The sequence below is a fragment of the Diaporthe batatas genome (genome assembly GCF_019321695.1).
Source record: "Diaporthe batatas strain CRI 302-4 chromosome Unknown Contig00011, whole genome shotgun sequence".
NCBI classification, from domain to species: Eukaryota; Fungi; Ascomycota; class Sordariomycetes; order Diaporthales; family Diaporthaceae; genus Diaporthe; species Diaporthe batatas.
The window spans coordinates 2767379-2783912 of record NW_025408558.1 but is presented as its reverse complement, the minus strand read 5'-3'; the positions used below and the strand labels follow the sequence as shown (position 1 = coordinate 2783912).

General features: G+C 46.5%; 4 protein-coding genes across 4 annotated transcripts; 2 read left to right on the top strand and 2 right to left on the bottom strand.

Moving 5' to 3' along the window:
• Positions 1-408: 408 nt before the first annotated feature.
• On the bottom strand, positions 409-2453 carry KVR01_009396 (uncharacterized protein). The gene is made up of 4 exons (XM_044792148.1): positions 2236-2453; positions 1932-2181; positions 1552-1751; positions 409-1417 (listed from the first exon to the last, which is right to left on the bottom strand). The coding sequence occupies exons 1-4, from the start codon at positions 2415-2417 to the stop codon at positions 568-570; spliced, it is 1482 nt and encodes a 493-aa protein (XP_044641898.1). The 5' UTR covers positions 2418-2453; the 3' UTR covers positions 409-567.
• A 3849-nt stretch (positions 2454-6302) lies between these two features.
• Positions 6303-11315, top strand: KVR01_009201 (uncharacterized protein; the record flags this gene model as incomplete). Its single annotated transcript, XM_044791733.1, has 9 exons — positions 6303-6666; positions 6734-7185; positions 7258-7523; positions 8617-8995; positions 9128-9440; positions 9527-9604; positions 9703-10250; positions 10358-10821; positions 10889-11315. 9 exons carry the CDS (start codon positions 6303-6305, stop codon positions 11313-11315), a joined length of 3291 nt encoding a protein of 1096 aa, XP_044641703.1.
• An 839-nt stretch (positions 11316-12154) lies between these two features.
• Positions 12155-14272, top strand: KVR01_009399 (uncharacterized protein). The gene is made up of 5 exons (XM_044792780.1): positions 12155-12272; positions 12358-12724; positions 12788-13438; positions 13521-13689; positions 13775-14272. The coding sequence occupies exons 3-5, from the start codon at positions 13013-13015 to the stop codon at positions 14170-14172; spliced, it is 993 nt and encodes a 330-aa protein (XP_044641901.1). The 5' UTR covers positions 12155-12272; positions 12358-12724; positions 12788-13012; the 3' UTR covers positions 14173-14272.
• Positions 14273-14472: 200 nt separating this feature from the next.
• Positions 14473-15523, bottom strand: KVR01_009494 (uncharacterized protein; the record flags this gene model as incomplete). The annotated part of the gene is made up of 2 exons (XM_044781258.1): positions 14473-15040; positions 15135-15523. The coding sequence occupies 2 exons, from the start codon at positions 15521-15523 to the stop codon at positions 14473-14475; spliced, it is 957 nt and encodes a 318-aa protein (XP_044641996.1).
• Positions 15524-16534: the final 1011 nt, after the last annotated feature.

Here is a 16534-nt window from a genome sequence, read left to right as displayed (position 1 = left end):
CAGTCTGGCGAGTTGAAAAAATCCCAGTGCTTGCAGAAATCAGAAACACATGGAATTACTTGATTTGATGTAATCACTTGAGAAGCTCGACTATTTATGATGTGCCACGTTTGCTATATACAAAAGATCATGACATGGTATGTTGTCTCGGTACGGTCGTGACATCCAAGTCACTTGGGGTTGATGCCTCCGCACTGGAATAGGAAGCGTAGTTGGAAGAGGCACAATCTTCTCCAGGGGCACCCAGTAACCTTTCACCGGACGCACCTTAAGACGCCATATTTATCACGGCCACCAGTGAAAGCATTTCCTGGCTGGCAAATCGGCCGATTACCCAGGTATGTTGCAATTGAACTGCGATAAATTACTCTACCTGCTCAATGATAAAGTAGACCCACCATACTACTGTATGACCAAAGAAACCAACTTCACAATGAGACCACTGCGCAGTGAGCTCAAACTCTAACGCAAATAACCACAACATGGCGACGCAAATAGGGGTATTGACCAAGTTCAAGATAGTACCCAGGTACTCCTCACAAACCAAGGCCCCACTCAGACAGTCAACTACTCCTGCATCAGAGCCCCCGCGTCCCTTCGACCCGAAAAGACAATTTGCCACGGTTTCTGGTTCAAGCCAACTCGAGGAATGAGCTTGATGTTGATGTCCTTGTCAGGCTGCTCAACGGCCTCCGCTTGAGATGACTTTGCAGTCGAAGGATGCACCCACTGACCGTCCGCCGGCTGCACATCGAACCGTAAAAGTAGCAAAGTTGCCAGCAGCAATATCTCGCTGGTAGCGAAGTGGCGGCCTGGACACAGTGATGTACCGCCTCCGAAACCGCGGAACGCAACGGGGTTGATGCGCTTCTCGGAATCGCCTGTCTTTGCAAAACGCTTGTAGTCGAACTCCCTCACGTTGGCGCCCCATTCGGCTGGGTTGCTGTGTTGGGCACGGGCGGACATCATGACGAGACCTCCTTTCTTCAGCAGGTACTGTCCACCCAGCATGTGGTCCTCTGATACTATGCGGACAGAATTCGCCAGGCCGTAATAGCGGAAGACCTCATGGTACGTAGATAAAAGCAGCGGACATGAGTTGAGAACTAGAGTAAGGTCGATGGTAGAAGAGTTGCTGCTCTCTTTCACCGCGTTGCTCACTTCTGCACGGCATGCTTCCATGACGGTCTTGTCGCTGAAGATGCGATAAATCACCCAGAACGCAGCGGGAATGGTATTAGCCACGTTGTTGAACAGGGTGCCCAGGAGAAACCTCGGAACATCGCTTTCAGGTATCTGCTGGTCGATACAGTGCTGGGTGAACCTCTGTATGTAGGCTGACCCATTTTTGTAGCCACCGTCGGCGAAGTATTTAGCAAAGCTTCTGACAAGTTGTTCACGACCGGCGACAGCTTGTCTGAAGAAAACATTTTGCGGCAATATGTCCAACATCATGAACATAAGAGCTGGGTGGTATTTACTGCGTGGCGCGGTCAGGTCTTGCAGGCAGCAAAACGGCAGGGTAGGAAATGAGATGATGTGGGCACTTACTGCCAAGCTTCGAGGTTCTCTGGGTCGCGCAACGGGTTCCCAGGCCCGTAAACAGCATCAGTGGTGGCGCGCATAATTTGAGAGCCAATCCACTGAAACATGCTGACGGTTGTGCCAGCAGGGTTTGTGAAATGGCCCATGGCTTCATCGAAGGCCGCAAAGGCCTTGGCGTTGAGGTCGTCTAGAGCTGGACCATTGCTCTATTAATGCCTGGTTAGTCCTCGGATTCATACAAAACCCCAATTTCCATAGTTTTGTGCCTCGCGTCTCGGATCAACTGTTGCTCGACTACGATGCAGGGATATAGGTCCAGACAACAGGGTGAAGTGTCTTGAGACAAGTTTGACAAGTGAGAATTCGGGGCTGAAAGATGGACATACCATGGTGGGATGCGTAACTTTCACCATTCCTGGAACAAAACCTCTATCGGTGACCATATCCTGTTCAAGAATTGCAATGGCGGAGTCACTGGCCCCCATCGCGACCTTCGCCGCCTTGACCGACACAGGAGGAAACAAGAGTGTGCGCCATTGGCGTTGCACGACAGGAATGAGATTCAAAGAGTTGATGACGTAGAGGCGGGCGCCAGGAATTCTTAACGTGTAGATGGGTAAATTCAGGTATGACTCTCTGGCCCGACTTTGTGAGCCATGGTTCAATCGAGTATGCTAGAGACGAACTCACCTCATGTGCGGATAAAACTCCATACTCCATCGTATCATGCCGAAGATGGGACTAAGGAATGGTAAGGTCTGGAGCACAGCGGGAGGCTCCCTGCTGTCCTGCGTGAGGCGCAAAAGTGCCCAGAAGAAAGCATATGATGCAACCGCGCCCCCCAAGACCACCACAAAAGCAGAGTTCGACATCCTGGGCTCCGTCCAAGTACGGAGACTGCAATACACCGTGCAAGATTTGGGAGGGAGAGACGGATCGGGATGTGCAGCTCAAGTTGTGTGTACGGTGAGTGGCGCGTGTTTAAAGTGAAACCAAGGAGCAATAATGTTCGGTCGTCAACAAACGATCAGAAGGGCAGCCCTGTATGTAGTGTTTGCTCCAGTGATCCAAGGCTCAAGGCTCGCGTCTCAGGCTCAACCGACTCTGATGATGCAGCGCAGATCTAGCATTCGTAGAGACAAGCCGCCGCCGTAAGACTGGATTGGACCGACGTAGCATTCAGTGCCAGTGGCCTTACATAAAAGTTAGAACGGGAGCCTCCAAGATGAGATTTTCAACGGTTTGTTCCCGGGCTGCACGGGCGGCGGCAGAGCTCCGTACAGGTTTGGTCACCAACAAATCGAGTATGGAGCCCTGTGTTGCACTGATGAGACAGTGCAGCACTGTGCGGGGAGAGCTACACCACGCTGGGCCAACTCGGAGAACACGAAGTCCCTCAATGGTCATCAATAGCAACCAACGGGCTTCTCAACCTAGAATGCCCCACTGAAAATGTCACCGCGAAGCCTACCAGCTGCTTGATTAGTCCATGTGCAGTTATCCGAAATGGCTGGCCAAGGCCTGGCCATCCGAGGTGATTCGTGTTGTTCTGACTGAGCCTCTCAGCTGCATCTTCCTGGCGTCGTAATCAATGAAGCCTATCCACACCAACCGTGCGACGGCAACCACTCTATCACTGGATTAGCAGATCTCGGGAGTGCTTTTGTGCGATGGATACTAAATCAAAAATGGATAAACATGTAGAAGATAACTAGGACCGCACACATGCACAGCATCTTGTCCCACCTTACGGCTCTTCTTTTATTAAAGTATTTTAATGAAAATTGATATAAATAAACTCGACCTAAGTATAAACAGTCCCTTACTTATAATTAATAAGTTTTTAAAAACTAAAATATAACAGAATAAACTAAGAAATTTTAAAAACTAAAAAATATATAATATATATTAGATTTTAAATTTAATATATTTTATTTATATTTTTTTAAAAATATAAAATCTTTTTAAAAATATTTAATATTTATTTTATATAAGAATATTAGAAAGGTTAGTAGTAAGTGTTAATATTATATTATTAGTATATTATTATAAAGAATGAATATTCGTACCTATAAAAACGAATAATATACTTTTATTAAAATAAATATATAATTTAATTACTACCTTAATTTAAATAAATAATATATAAATTATATATATTAAGTATCCTTTCAATTTTATTTTATAATAATATAAAATATAATAATATAATTATTATTATAAAATTAATATTTTATAAATAATAGTAAATCTTAAATTTTATAAAAGAAGTTATATTATAACTTTTACTTTAACTTTAAATAGAACTTTCTTTTAAATTTAAAAATAATATTAAATTATAATATAAAGAATAAAGTATTTATTTATATTTTTATATTTTTATAACTTTATTAAAACTAACTTATAATTTAATAAATCTCTTTTAAATATATAATTAAAAGATTTATAATTATAATTTTCTAATTAATTTTTATTTAACTATTTTATTATATTATAACTTAATTTAATTTCTAACTTTATTTAAACCTCTTTAAACCTTTTAATATTTCTTCTTTTAAAGGAGTTAAATTTAAAAGGAGCCTTTAAGTTTAAATTTAAAATTTTATAAATCTTAATTTCCTTTAAATTAAGCTTATAATTTTAATTTTTTAAAGATATATTTAACTATCTTAAATATTAATAACCTTTCTTTAAAGTAAAGTTTTACCTTTATATAGTTATAAACTTAATTATTAATAATTATTTCTTTTTTTATTTATAAACTATTAGAATTATAAACTTAAAGTAATAATAGAGTGTGGTTACCTTATTTAAAGGTTATTTTTTAGTTTAATAGGTTATGTAGTAAACTAAGTGACTGCTTTTAACTAGTTTTATTTAGTAGTAAAGTTAATAGTCTTTTAAGTTTACTAGATAGGTATTTACTTATAGAGTAGAGTTAGAACCCTTTAAGAAAATAGTAGCTTTATTTTTACTTATTTCAACTAACTTACCTAAATTATATAATAATCTTATATATAATACTTAATAGTATTAAAACTAGCTTATAGTTTATAGTTTATAATAGCTTTAACCTTTAATAAATTAATTTATATTAAGGCTAATAGTATTAACTTAAATAAATTAGGTATAACTTAGTATATTAATATAAAAGGTATCTTTTAATAATAAATAATATTATAAATATAGTAAATTATAAAGTTATTATAAAAGTTTTATATAATAAATTTAATTAAGTTAATCTTTAAAAGATATATTATATTTTATCCTTTTAAAACTTTAATTATTCACTTTTAACTTAGTAATATAATTAAAAAATAAATAGTTTATAATTTAATAAATAATAGTTTTTAATTAGTTAAAAATCTTAATATAAATATAAACATAATTTTATTTAACTTTACTTTTATATATAGAAATATTTAAAAGTATTATAAAATATAAGAATATTTTATATAATTATATATTAATAGATAACGTTTTAAAAAATTTAAAATATATAAGTAAGTATATTATTTATTTTTATAAGTACTAATATCCGTTCTCTTATTAAATTAATTAAGAGTTAACTTTTAATTATTTTTAAATATTAACCTTATTAGTTTTAATTTAAGGTTTAGAAATTTATTATATATAGTCTTTCCGTTCTTAGGAAGTAAATCTATACTGCACATAAATTGTGTCGTATGTTGAACCTCAGAAGGCTGTGGAAACTCCGAATGTTGTTCACCTTCAGAGAAGGAGGCCTGGGTACTATATGCATTGTACTTAGGCTACTCCCAACCCAACATGAATTTGCCAAGCCCTCATCCTGGCCTCAGTCGCAACATCACACAATCGGGTCTTCCCACCATGCTCTCACTGGCACTCCACCGGACCGGGCTGAAGGACTTACGCCGGCGGTTCCCGCAGCCGACACAATATTCCAGAACGACCCAAAGGCAAAGGTCTTCCCTGTGAAATACCCTATGATATTGAAGAAACGTGGGCCGCATGAGAACACGATAAGATGGCGCGGGGCCGTCCTCCGTGCCGTGTGCTGCGCCGCTGCCCGCCGTAGCTAGGCCAGGGTCGGCAGGACGGCTGACAAGATGACAGTGGGACGCCATTTCGGAGTCTAACATGCCTTCTGAGTACTTCGTCACGACGGGTACCCACCCATGTGCAATCCTTGTCCCGTGTCATGGCAATAGCTGGATTACATCGTTGCTCCTGTCTAGGTTGATCGATGGTGCCGTAGCTGACATTTCATGTGCTGCTCAGATTTGACTCAGGTACACAGTACGTTGCATCGGCTTTTTACGGGCCGTTGTCCTGGAAATTACACAGTGCATAGTATCTGGATCATGAGGAATAGCACTTGACGACTTCATGGATACTGCGCGACGCAGCTCCAAGAACGCATGCGTGCTGTGCGCGGCGCGGCTGAGCCAACAGTCAAGCACCGTGTCTAGTGCCTTCAATCAGCATAATAATAGTGTCGCACTGCATTATTTTCTTGTGAAGCGAGATATGGTGAAGCGTATCTAGCCATTCGGACCGAGCAGAGCCTCCCGATTTCAAACCAACAGTTTGAAGGTGGATCCCCATTCTTGGCCGTTATTGACCTGCACTGCCCAGGTGACGACCAGACACTCTGCTTCCCCATCATTTTCGCCGCCGACGTGTGCGAGCAGTCATCGTTTCTGTATTTCCCGCGAGCTGCCATCGCTCAATCGCGACGTTGCGGCGATCACCAATTCTTTCAATAGCCCAATATGTCTGAGAAGTCTGGGGCCAATGTCGCCAATGGCGAGCCCATTGTAGCTGAGTCCAAGGGCCGTTTTCCATCTGGTGTCAGCTTTCGAGACTTGAACTGCTATGGATACATCACGGCGAATCAGTATCAATCCAACTTTTTGACAGCCCTTTTCTGGCTACCGAGGAGACTGCTTGGGTTGGTCTCAAGGGCACAACATTCGGAGAAGGTTGTCATCCTCCACCAAGTAACCGGCATCATCCAGCCTGGCGAGATGCTACTTGTCCTTGGCCGACCTGGAAGTGGTTTCTCGACATTTCTCAAATGCATGTCGGGTAATACTTACGGTATCGACTTGGAAGAGAATTCGATCAATTACCAAGGCTAGTAAAATCGCGGAGACAGCCACTATCCTGATCATTCTCGCAAAAGTCGCTTACAATTAATCAGGTGTATCCTACCAACAGATGACCGAACTCCAAACGGCCGAACGTCTGTATGTGGCAGAACAAGATGCCCATTTCCCGGAGCTCACTCTCGGCCAAACACTTGGATTCACCACACAACTCAGAGATGTCAGCTCGGTCCTTCACAATCTTGGACTGACAGCCTCGCCAGACAATCTGAGTCGCACTATCGCGTCGTTATTCTATTTGGACAAGGCCTTCGACACGCCCGTAGGTAATGCCGTTGTCCGTGGAATTAGTGGCGGGGAGAAACGTCGAGCGAGTCTCGCTGAGGCGTACATCAGCAGCGCACAATATCAGTGCTGGGACAACAGCACACGGGGACTGGACAGCTCAACTGCCTTGAGCTTCATTTCCCTTCTGAGACTGATAACTGACAAGGCTAGACTTGTCATGATGATGAGCATATACCAGGCTTCTGAAGCACAGTATCAGGTATTTACCGTCCAAGAACTAGAATTGTACACAGGGTATGTGTATCAGGCGACTGACAAGAGGCTTTTTTAGAAGTTTGATAAGGTCATGCTTCTCTATGAAGGCCGCCAGATCTTTTTCGGACCAACAGCAATGGCTTCTGAGTATTTCGAAGACCTGGGATTCGATAGACCGAAGAATTCTACCACCGCAGACTTCCTGACGTCCCTGACCAATCCAGCAGAGCGTAGAGCTCGAGGGTCTGTCGACAAGGTACCGCGGACCCCAGACGAATTCGCAGCTGCTTGGCGACAAAGTCGTCAGAATCACTTGAACAGCCGTGAGATCACCGACTTCGAGTCTGCCCATCCCTTTCAAGAAAATGGTTCGAGAGCAGCATCCTACTCTACATACACGGTATCAGCATATCGACAGCTCACGGCCTGCCTTGAAAGAGGTCTCCAGCGTCTGCGCAATAACTATGTCCCCGTCATCGCGGGACTTGTGGCAAACTCGATCCTGGCCTTGGTCATAGGCAGCGCATTCTACAATATCCCACAGACCGCCGAAAGCATGGATCATCGCGCCGTGCTGCTTTTCTTTTCGCTTGTCATCAACGCATGCACTCCAGCATTTGAGGCAAGCTCAACCTTCCACCCCATTGAACGGAACATTACTGACGTTCCCAAGGTACTTACTATGTGGGCTCAACGTCCCATAGTTGAAAAGCATGCTCGATATGAATACTGCCAACCTTTCATTGAGAGTGTAACATCGATGCTCTGCGACCTTCCCAACAAGATTGCTACTTCATTTCTGTTCAATGTCACTCTTTACTTCATGACGAACCTCCGTAGAACAGGCTCTGCTTTTTTCACCTATTATTTGTTCAACTTCTTTGTTCTCTTGGCCATGTCTATGTATTTTCGCATGGTTGGATCTGTCTCAAGAAGGATGGAGCAGACCATGGCACCGTCTTCCATTGCTGTATTACTTTGTTCAGTTTACGCGGGGTTCGTCATACCTGTATCATACATGGTACCATGGCTGGGTTGGTTCCGGTTCATCAACCCTCTGGCGTATGTCTACGAGAGCCTGATGCTTAATGAGGTACGTCTACTCGACCGACGCGGGACGCTTTTTGTAGGTAGGAAAGCAAGTCTGATCTTCGGCTTGTTTAGTTTATTGGAAGAAATTTCTACTGCCTGTCGCCACTGCCGAGTGGGCCTAACTACAGCTCGACTGCCGTCATGGAGGGCAAGGTTTGCCCGGTCATTGGTGCTCTCCCAGGCGAGTCCGTAGTTGAAGGATCCAGGTATCTTGCACAAAAGTACGAATATTATCCAAGTCACTTGTGGAGGTAAGTATCCTTCATCCAAGTGCATCTTTTCGCTGATTACTGCACATGTGGTCAGAGGATACAGTTTTCCGGCTAACGAGGTCATAACTTAGAAACCTCGGCATTCAATTTGGGTTTATGTTCGCCTTCTGTGCCATCCATGTCATCGCTTCCCAGTACATACTGGCGGAAAGATCGAAAGGAGACGTACTTATCTTCCAGAATCGGGGTGTACCTCAGCAACAGCCTTCCAAGCCAGGTCTTGAAGGAGGTAACAAAGAGCTGCCTATGACATTTGCCCAGGATATCAACAAACTGCGAAGGACTCAACACAATGCAGGAGATCAAATTTTGGACATCAGGATTCCCAGGCAGTCAGTCATGTTTCAATGGAATAATCTATGCTATGAAGTGGCTACTAAGAACGGCACGAAACGAATCCTGAATGGAATTACAGGATGGGTCAAGCCTGGGACAATGACAGCCCTGATGGTAAGGAACAGGTTTTGTTTTCTTTTTCGTTTTCTTGTTTCGAATCGAATACCTGTTTCCAAACCGGCCGTTTCTACATAGTTTCCTACGCGCTGTTTCCATGGCAACTGATCAATTATCTCAAAACTTCAGGGTGTGAGTGGTGCTGGCAAAACCACACTCCTCGATGTCCTCGCGAATCGCGCAACTTTTGGCAAGGAAAGCGGCCAAATTCTTGTGGGTGGTTCTCCGAGAGACTCAAGTTTCCAGCGCAAGGTCGGTTACGTGCAGCAAGAAGACTGGCATTCGCCTCCCGCGACAGTGCGCGAGACCTTGGAGCTCAACGCCTTGCTGCGTCAAGCTGGGCCACAGTCCACGAAAGAGAAGCTTGACTATGTCAACACAGTACTGAACCTCCTCGAAATGGAGTCACATGCCGATGCGGTCGTTGGAGTTCCCGGAGCAGGTCAGTTTCAAGGTCCAGATCTCGTGGTCTCATTGTCATCAGGCGGCCTTGCTCAGATTTCAAGTGTTGTACTAAGCCGCGAGCAGGACTTAATATTGAACAACGCAAGCGGTTGAGCATCGGGGTGGAGCTGGTGGCAAAGCCCGATCTGCTGCTTTTCCTGGGTACGTTGCCAACTCTGAAATGGCCTGTTGCCCCCGTGCTGGGGCATTGTTTCGAAGACACGGTCTTTAGAGTTTTTGACTGAACTTTGACGCATTAGATGAGCCGACCTCGGGTCTGGATAGTCAGACAGCCTGGTCTATCTGTGTACTTCTTCGCAAACTTACGGACCACGGCCAAGCCATTTTGTGCACAATCCACCAGCCATCGGCGCAAATATTTGAGATGTTTGACCGTCTTCTCCTACTCAATCGTCAAGGACAAGCGCTGTACTTCGGAGACATCGGACCACATGCTACGGCGGTGATTAATTACTTCGAAGACAGAGGAGCACCAAAATTCTCCGGGGCGTCGACTAATCCAGCTGAGTGGATGCTTGATGTCACGAACGGTGATGGCTTTGACCAATGGGACCCCAAGTGCATCAAAAGTGATCAAACGCAAGAAAGCGCGTCCCCTGGGGCCGAACACTCAAGTGGGAAAAGCCCGGAAGACATTCAGATTCGGGCCCGGGACGTATCACAACTGGAAAAGAAATATGCCGCCTCCATTCCTCGGCAGATGCTCCTCATCACAAGACAGGTCTGCCTCGAGTATTGGAGAAATCCAACCTACATGTACTCGAAAATGGCTCTATGTACAGGACTCGTACGTACACGTTCCGTTTCAAAAGACTGCTGCTCATCTACCCATGTACCTTGTACACGGCGTCTTTCCTTAAAGACCAGACACTTACATTGTAACATTCCTACCAGGCCTTATTCAACGGACTTTCTTTCACCAACACCCCGCTCGACTTACAGGGCGTGACCAACATCATCTTTTCCATCTTCCTATTGTCCATGCTGTTCAGCACTGTTGACCAGCAGGTCATTCCGCGGTTTTTAGACAATCGATCGCGCTACGAATCCCGTGACAGCCGCGCGAAATCATATTCATGGGTTGTATTCCTTGCTGCAAACATTGTTGTCGAGCTCTTTTGGCAGACTATTGCTGCGGTCCTTGTGTTTGTAGTGTGGTACTTCCCGACAGGTTTGTGGCGAAATGGAGACTCAGAATTCACTTCTAATGAGCGAGGTGCTCTGGCTTTCGTTCTGATTTGGCTCTTCTGCCTGTGGATATCAGCATTCTCTCAAGCCATTGCAGCAGGAATCGAACAGGCAGAGACAGCCGTGCAAATTGCAACCCTGTTTTTCTGGTTGTCTTTGGTATTCTCCGGGTAAGGCATACACATGACCTGTATTCCCAAAGATATATGAAGAAGCTAACGCGTCTTTGGGTTGTAGGGTCATTGTCGGGCCTGATGCGCTTCCTAGATTCTGGATTTTCGTCTACCGAGTGTCGCCTTTGACGTATTTCATCCGAGGCCTCGTGGCCGCCGGCCTTGCCAACACCCATATTCATTGTTCTTCTATTGAGACACTGATAGTGAAAATACCTCAGAGTCTTGCCCATGCCACAAGTCCGGTAACATGCGGTTCGTACCTCGCATCGTATATGGAGTATTCGGGTGGCTATCTCGACAATCCGGAGGCCACCAACGACTGTCAGTATTGTCCGATATTCAGCACGAACGCGGCGTTAGAATCCATGGGAATGGACATCAAACATCCATGGTGGAATGCAGGATACATGACTGTGCATGTCATTTTCAACGTCCTGGCTGTGTTTGCTCTCTACTGGCTTGCAAGGAGGCCCAAGGGAAGGGCTTAAGTTACTGTTATCACTGTGTGGCAAGCTTCTGTGTGCATGGCGCGTCATTTAGTTTACCTGGTCTTCGTTCGCGTTCTACCGTCTGTCAAAGCTTAAAACTGTAGTTATGTCTCTTATCACGTTTATTTCGACCGTTAGGCACAAGTGCAAGCATGGAACTGCAGTGTGCTAGCAGCAGTCCCCACTATCGGCCTTGTAATATTAATACTTGGAATTAGTGATAACAAGTGTCTATGAGGTGCTAGTTATGCGTTCTAAACTCATGCCAATTTACGAACAAGTAGTTGCGAGTGGATTTAATAACCTTCGAAGCCATCGGTGTCACATACCACTGCCTCCGCCCTTTCTCCTCCCAATCAACATCGCACGACAAGATTAACTAATTCACCGCTGGATTGGATGCAAAATGGGCACAGCCTGTCTGCGTAGGTGAAACGGTGCCTGAGAAATCGAGCCACTAATGCCAACGCAACCGCCCAAGGGTCTAGATAATGTTGTACAACATGTATCGAAGCTTTCTCGGCGCAGTCTAAGTCCTCACGCCCATTGCCACCCGGCCAACTAATCTCTCTAATATACTGTGTTTCTAATTTTACAACGTCGTGCAACCGCAGCACACGAGCTGAACAACCTTTGTCTCGGGCCTTGGCGTATGCTGTGCGACACAAAGATGATCTAGAACTGCTGCGGAGACAGTTTGGGAGCCTACCATGCGCGACGACTGCAAGCCCCGATGGAATCTGATAGGGTGAGTGTCAGCACTTGGGCTTGGCTGAATCCCCCAAGCGCATTTTCGGCGCTGCCTGCATACACAAATATCTGCAACATACGCGGCCCCCTTTTCATCTTGCAAGGCTTGACTCTTTCATGTAGTTGCATCCAGTACGAAGACGACATTACCAAGGCAACGTCTCGTGGGCCTTGCGCAGCGGCATGCAGAGAAGAAGGCAACGCCTGGTCAGTTCCCATATGTGTTGTCGGGGCAAACCCCTCGATTCCATGTCTGTTTCATGGTTCTTTGACTAAAGTCCAATTCCAAAAGCAGCAGTAGTCTTATCACCATTGAGCTTCCCGCACCATGGGATATCCGTGCAACTGCAGTCGAGCACTGACGGGCGAACATGGGGATCTAATTTCCATCCCAGACGTTGCTGGAATAGGAGTGAGGCGTCCCCCACCCCATTTAAAGTAATAGTTTGCCGTTGTTGATCCTACTGATCACAAAAGCGTAGGTTCTTATCGGGTTGACCTTGCCTGCACTGGCCACGTTCGTACTGCTCGTGGTCTATTACCTCTCTGCCGTCGACCCCAACCAGTTGGACATATGGACGAAGCTCGATGTCTCGTTCCTGAGGTGGCTACATGCCAAGCGGCCCAATTGGCGCACAAATGGAGATGCGCTTGAGAGAGTGAGCCTGGCTCCTACAGGCAAACAAGCAGTGTCAAGATGGGGCTAATGACAACATGAACAGATCATTGTTAGTTTCAGCGACGCTCAGCTGGTAAACGCCTTTTCTCTCCTTCTGGGGGCGTTTACTATGGGGTGTAGTATGGACCCCTATCACTGGCAGATCATGGTAGAGTGCGTCTGGTTCACATCAGCCACACACTTGGCGACCATCCCGATCCTGAGAGCCCAGCTCCACAAGCTTGAACCCGAGGCCAGTCGGCTTTCGATTTAAATTAGAGCTGCACTCATGACTTTTGTGCTTGCGATGTTGGTCTCTTCGCTCGTCCCAACAGGTCATCCCCAGTGGCTTTGGGGGTCATACGCCCATCCTTCCGAGGGAATGACACTTCCAGCGCTCTGTTTCTTCGACTACAATTTCCCGCAAGAATCCGGGCCATATGCAGCCCGTATGACTGCATTTGGTGGAATTTGGCTCTCTTGGTCTATCGGCCTGGCCACCATCACCTTCCTTAAACGGCTGCTCGAGCTTGTAACGCGGCCCATGAGGAAACGCGCTCTTGCACACCAATCCACATCGAGGGACGAGTTTCGTAAATGGAATCACTCCATGGATAAGAACATGAGAAAATACCCTATCATTGACTTTTTCTGGTATTCAACTCACGCGACCCTGCGAACCGTGTGGAGATTGCTGGAGTCCTTTGGTGGGCATGTAAGTCTACCCAAGTCATGCATGTGGTTGCGGCATCCGCGTATGACCTCGACGGGCTGCTCACAAATGAGTACTGAAACAGATATTCTGGCTTTTCATAATGCTATCGTGGAATATCTATCTCGTGGTGTACAACAAATGGTTCTTCAGAGACTTGATTGAGGCCGGAGACAACAAATGGGGCTTTGGGCAAACCACGCCACTAGTTCTTTTAATTCTCCCTGCAATTACCATCGTCGAACAGTATTTTGGTGAGTAACCTGCGCCGTACTCCCTTGAATCCTCACGAAATTTGAGATTGCATTGTGGATTGGTGACTAACTAGAACCAATGTAGCTAAGAGGAATGGTTCTAAAACAAAGTGGCCGACGAACAAATTCCAGTTACCGCAGCCGCTCATCGGCAAGACATACGACGAGTCCACCCGCATCACAGTTTTCCTCATCTTTGAGTTCTTGGTCATATTTTCCCTGTTGGCGTGGCTCAATTTCGTCTCCGTTGTTACATACGCCGTGTCAGATTCAGGGGTCACCTTCATGATCCCATTCCTTGTGTGTCTGCTGGCTGCGCCACTGGTGTTTACGCACGTTATTCATTTGGCTGATAACATATTCAAAGGCATGAAGCTGCGCAAGAACACATGGCGGAATGCGATTGTCGCTGCTCTTGTTGCACTTGGTATTGGGGCTTCCATTTGTGTATTCTTTCTGCACGAGTACAAAGAATTCTGGTAGCCTGGGAGATGACTGATGACGCACAGTCTTCGAACTACTAGCTCAAAACAATGCATAGTGGAGAAGGCAGAATCCCATGCAAAATCATCGAAGGTACGAGGATAGATTGAGCATTAATATGGTGATGTATCTTGCTCATATTATCGGATACAACTGTCTCTGTACCGAATATACATCCACCTGACCCCCACTCACGCCGAGCCCATACCTCGCTATCTACCTGGGTAAATAGCCATCTACCGATCCGGAAGGCAACCCACGGACCTCCATGACTAAGGAATTTGCCAACAGAAGGGGGTTTCATTGGAAGATCGCGGCCTGGTTGTACATCTCAGCCTGTATCTGCAGCGGCGCGCCACCTCCAACACATGTCCCAGAGTGAAGAGCAGAAGTAACAGTATGCATAGGAGACGAGCAGTCCCCAGCAGCAAAGACACCCTTAACCGTAGTCTGGTTAAAAGGCGGGCTGACCTTGACCGTGCCCATCGGCGTTATCTCAAGCCCCAGCTGCTGCGCCAGCTCGCCCCTCAGGCGGGTCTTGGGCTTGTGGGCCAGGAAGGCCTCGGTCTGCGCGGTGCCGTCCTCGAAGTGGAGGGTGATCCGGGAGCGCTCGGGGGCCTTGACCAGCTTTGAGATCCTGTTGGCGTTCACCGTCATGGGGGCCGGCGCCGCCGCCAGGGCGGCCGTCAGCTGCGCTGCCAGCTCGTCGTTGCCGTTCGTGTAGAGGGTGACGTGCTGCGCGATGCGCAGGGCTTGGCGGGCAAAGTGCAGGGCGACGAGGACGTTTCCTGTGTCGCCCTCGGCCAGCATCCCTGCGGAGGGCGAGTGTTCCTTCTCCTCCCACCCGTGGCAGTAGAGGCAGTGGAAGCTGGTTGGGTTGCTGGTTAGTGTGAAGTTCGTTGCGGGATGGAGAAGTGGCTGGACAGCCAGACAGTCAGCCATCCAACTAGGAACACACTTACATGCCCGAGACCCAACAGTCTGCATAGCCTGGGATCTCCGGAAAGACGTCCTCGACACCAGTGGCAAGAAGCAACTTCTTGCCAGTCCAGGTCTTCCCACCCCCTTTTACGGTGAAAGTGCTGTCCTCGTTCTTCTTGGCACTGTCAATCTCAATGTTCTCGACAGTAACGCTCCCATACCGCTTGAAATCGGCAAGACAGGCAGCTCGGAACTCGGCAGGATCACGATGGTCCCACGAGGGAACAGTATGCATATGCTTTGCCCCGGCGTTGTGATACTTGCCAGAATCAAAAATGATCGTCTTGTGGTCTTGCCGCACGATGGAAGCGGCCGCGCTAAGCCCTGCCGGGCCGCCACCGATGATGATAATGTCGTACTCGGAAGCCATAGTTGCTGGGATTGGGAAGAGAAAAGACTATTGTATTTAGTACTGGGCAGGGCTGGATATCATGGAATGAAGATGTCGTAACGGGAGACTTTTATAAGTGGGCAATGAGAGTACAGATTCGAATGCTTCGGCCACCGGGTCATCAGATTTTGAGCTTGTGGCCAGAGGGCCTGAGGGGCAGCCGGCAGCGAAGGAATGCAGTGTTGGTTCGTAGTGGGGTTATAAAGGAAGGACGACCAACACACAGTGGATGTCAGCAATGTGGATCAGGCCAGGGTCTGCCCTAGCTATTGGAACCGGGCATAATGCTGTTGGTCGTGTTACTGTCACTTTCATGGCAGAGCTAACCTGGGAAGTGATGGTGCTTCTTTACACCATCCAGATGTCCCCCCTCGCACGTTGAAAGTGCTCGGATTCCAACCTGGAATTGGACCAGTACCATTGAAGTTATTCAACAATGTCTGGCCGATATCATGCCCCCGAGTGTTCCGGATTCTATGATAACGGATGCAGTGCGGATGTTTGTCACTGTTGCATTTCTCGGGCGTCACCCACACCGGCTAAGCAAAGCTACTTCATCTACCTCCACCATTTATGCCTCACATCAAGCCCGAGTAGCTTAAATTATTTGAAAATTTCACGCCCTGATGAGACACCATAGGCTTTGATGGTAAAAGGCGTTGCAAGCAATATTACGCAATTGAGAAGTTTTACCACTCCTACCATCCCGCATTCTCATTCCCAGCGCCTCCAGAAACATCATCCGCCACCCCCCCCCCCCTCGGCGGGGAAACAATCAGCCCGACGGTACCCATAATGAAGGCCTGCATCTGGCCAAAGTGAGGGTTGGGAGTTTACTGCGCGGTACGCATCAAGACTAGGGCCACTTGCAGCTGCTCCAGGAGAAACGCTTCCAAGGTTGATTGCCCGTGTCCGCCTTCGTGGACGAAATTCTTATTTTAAGTGAAAACTGTCTTTGCTGGCTCTTGAACTAGAATCGATAGGGAGAAC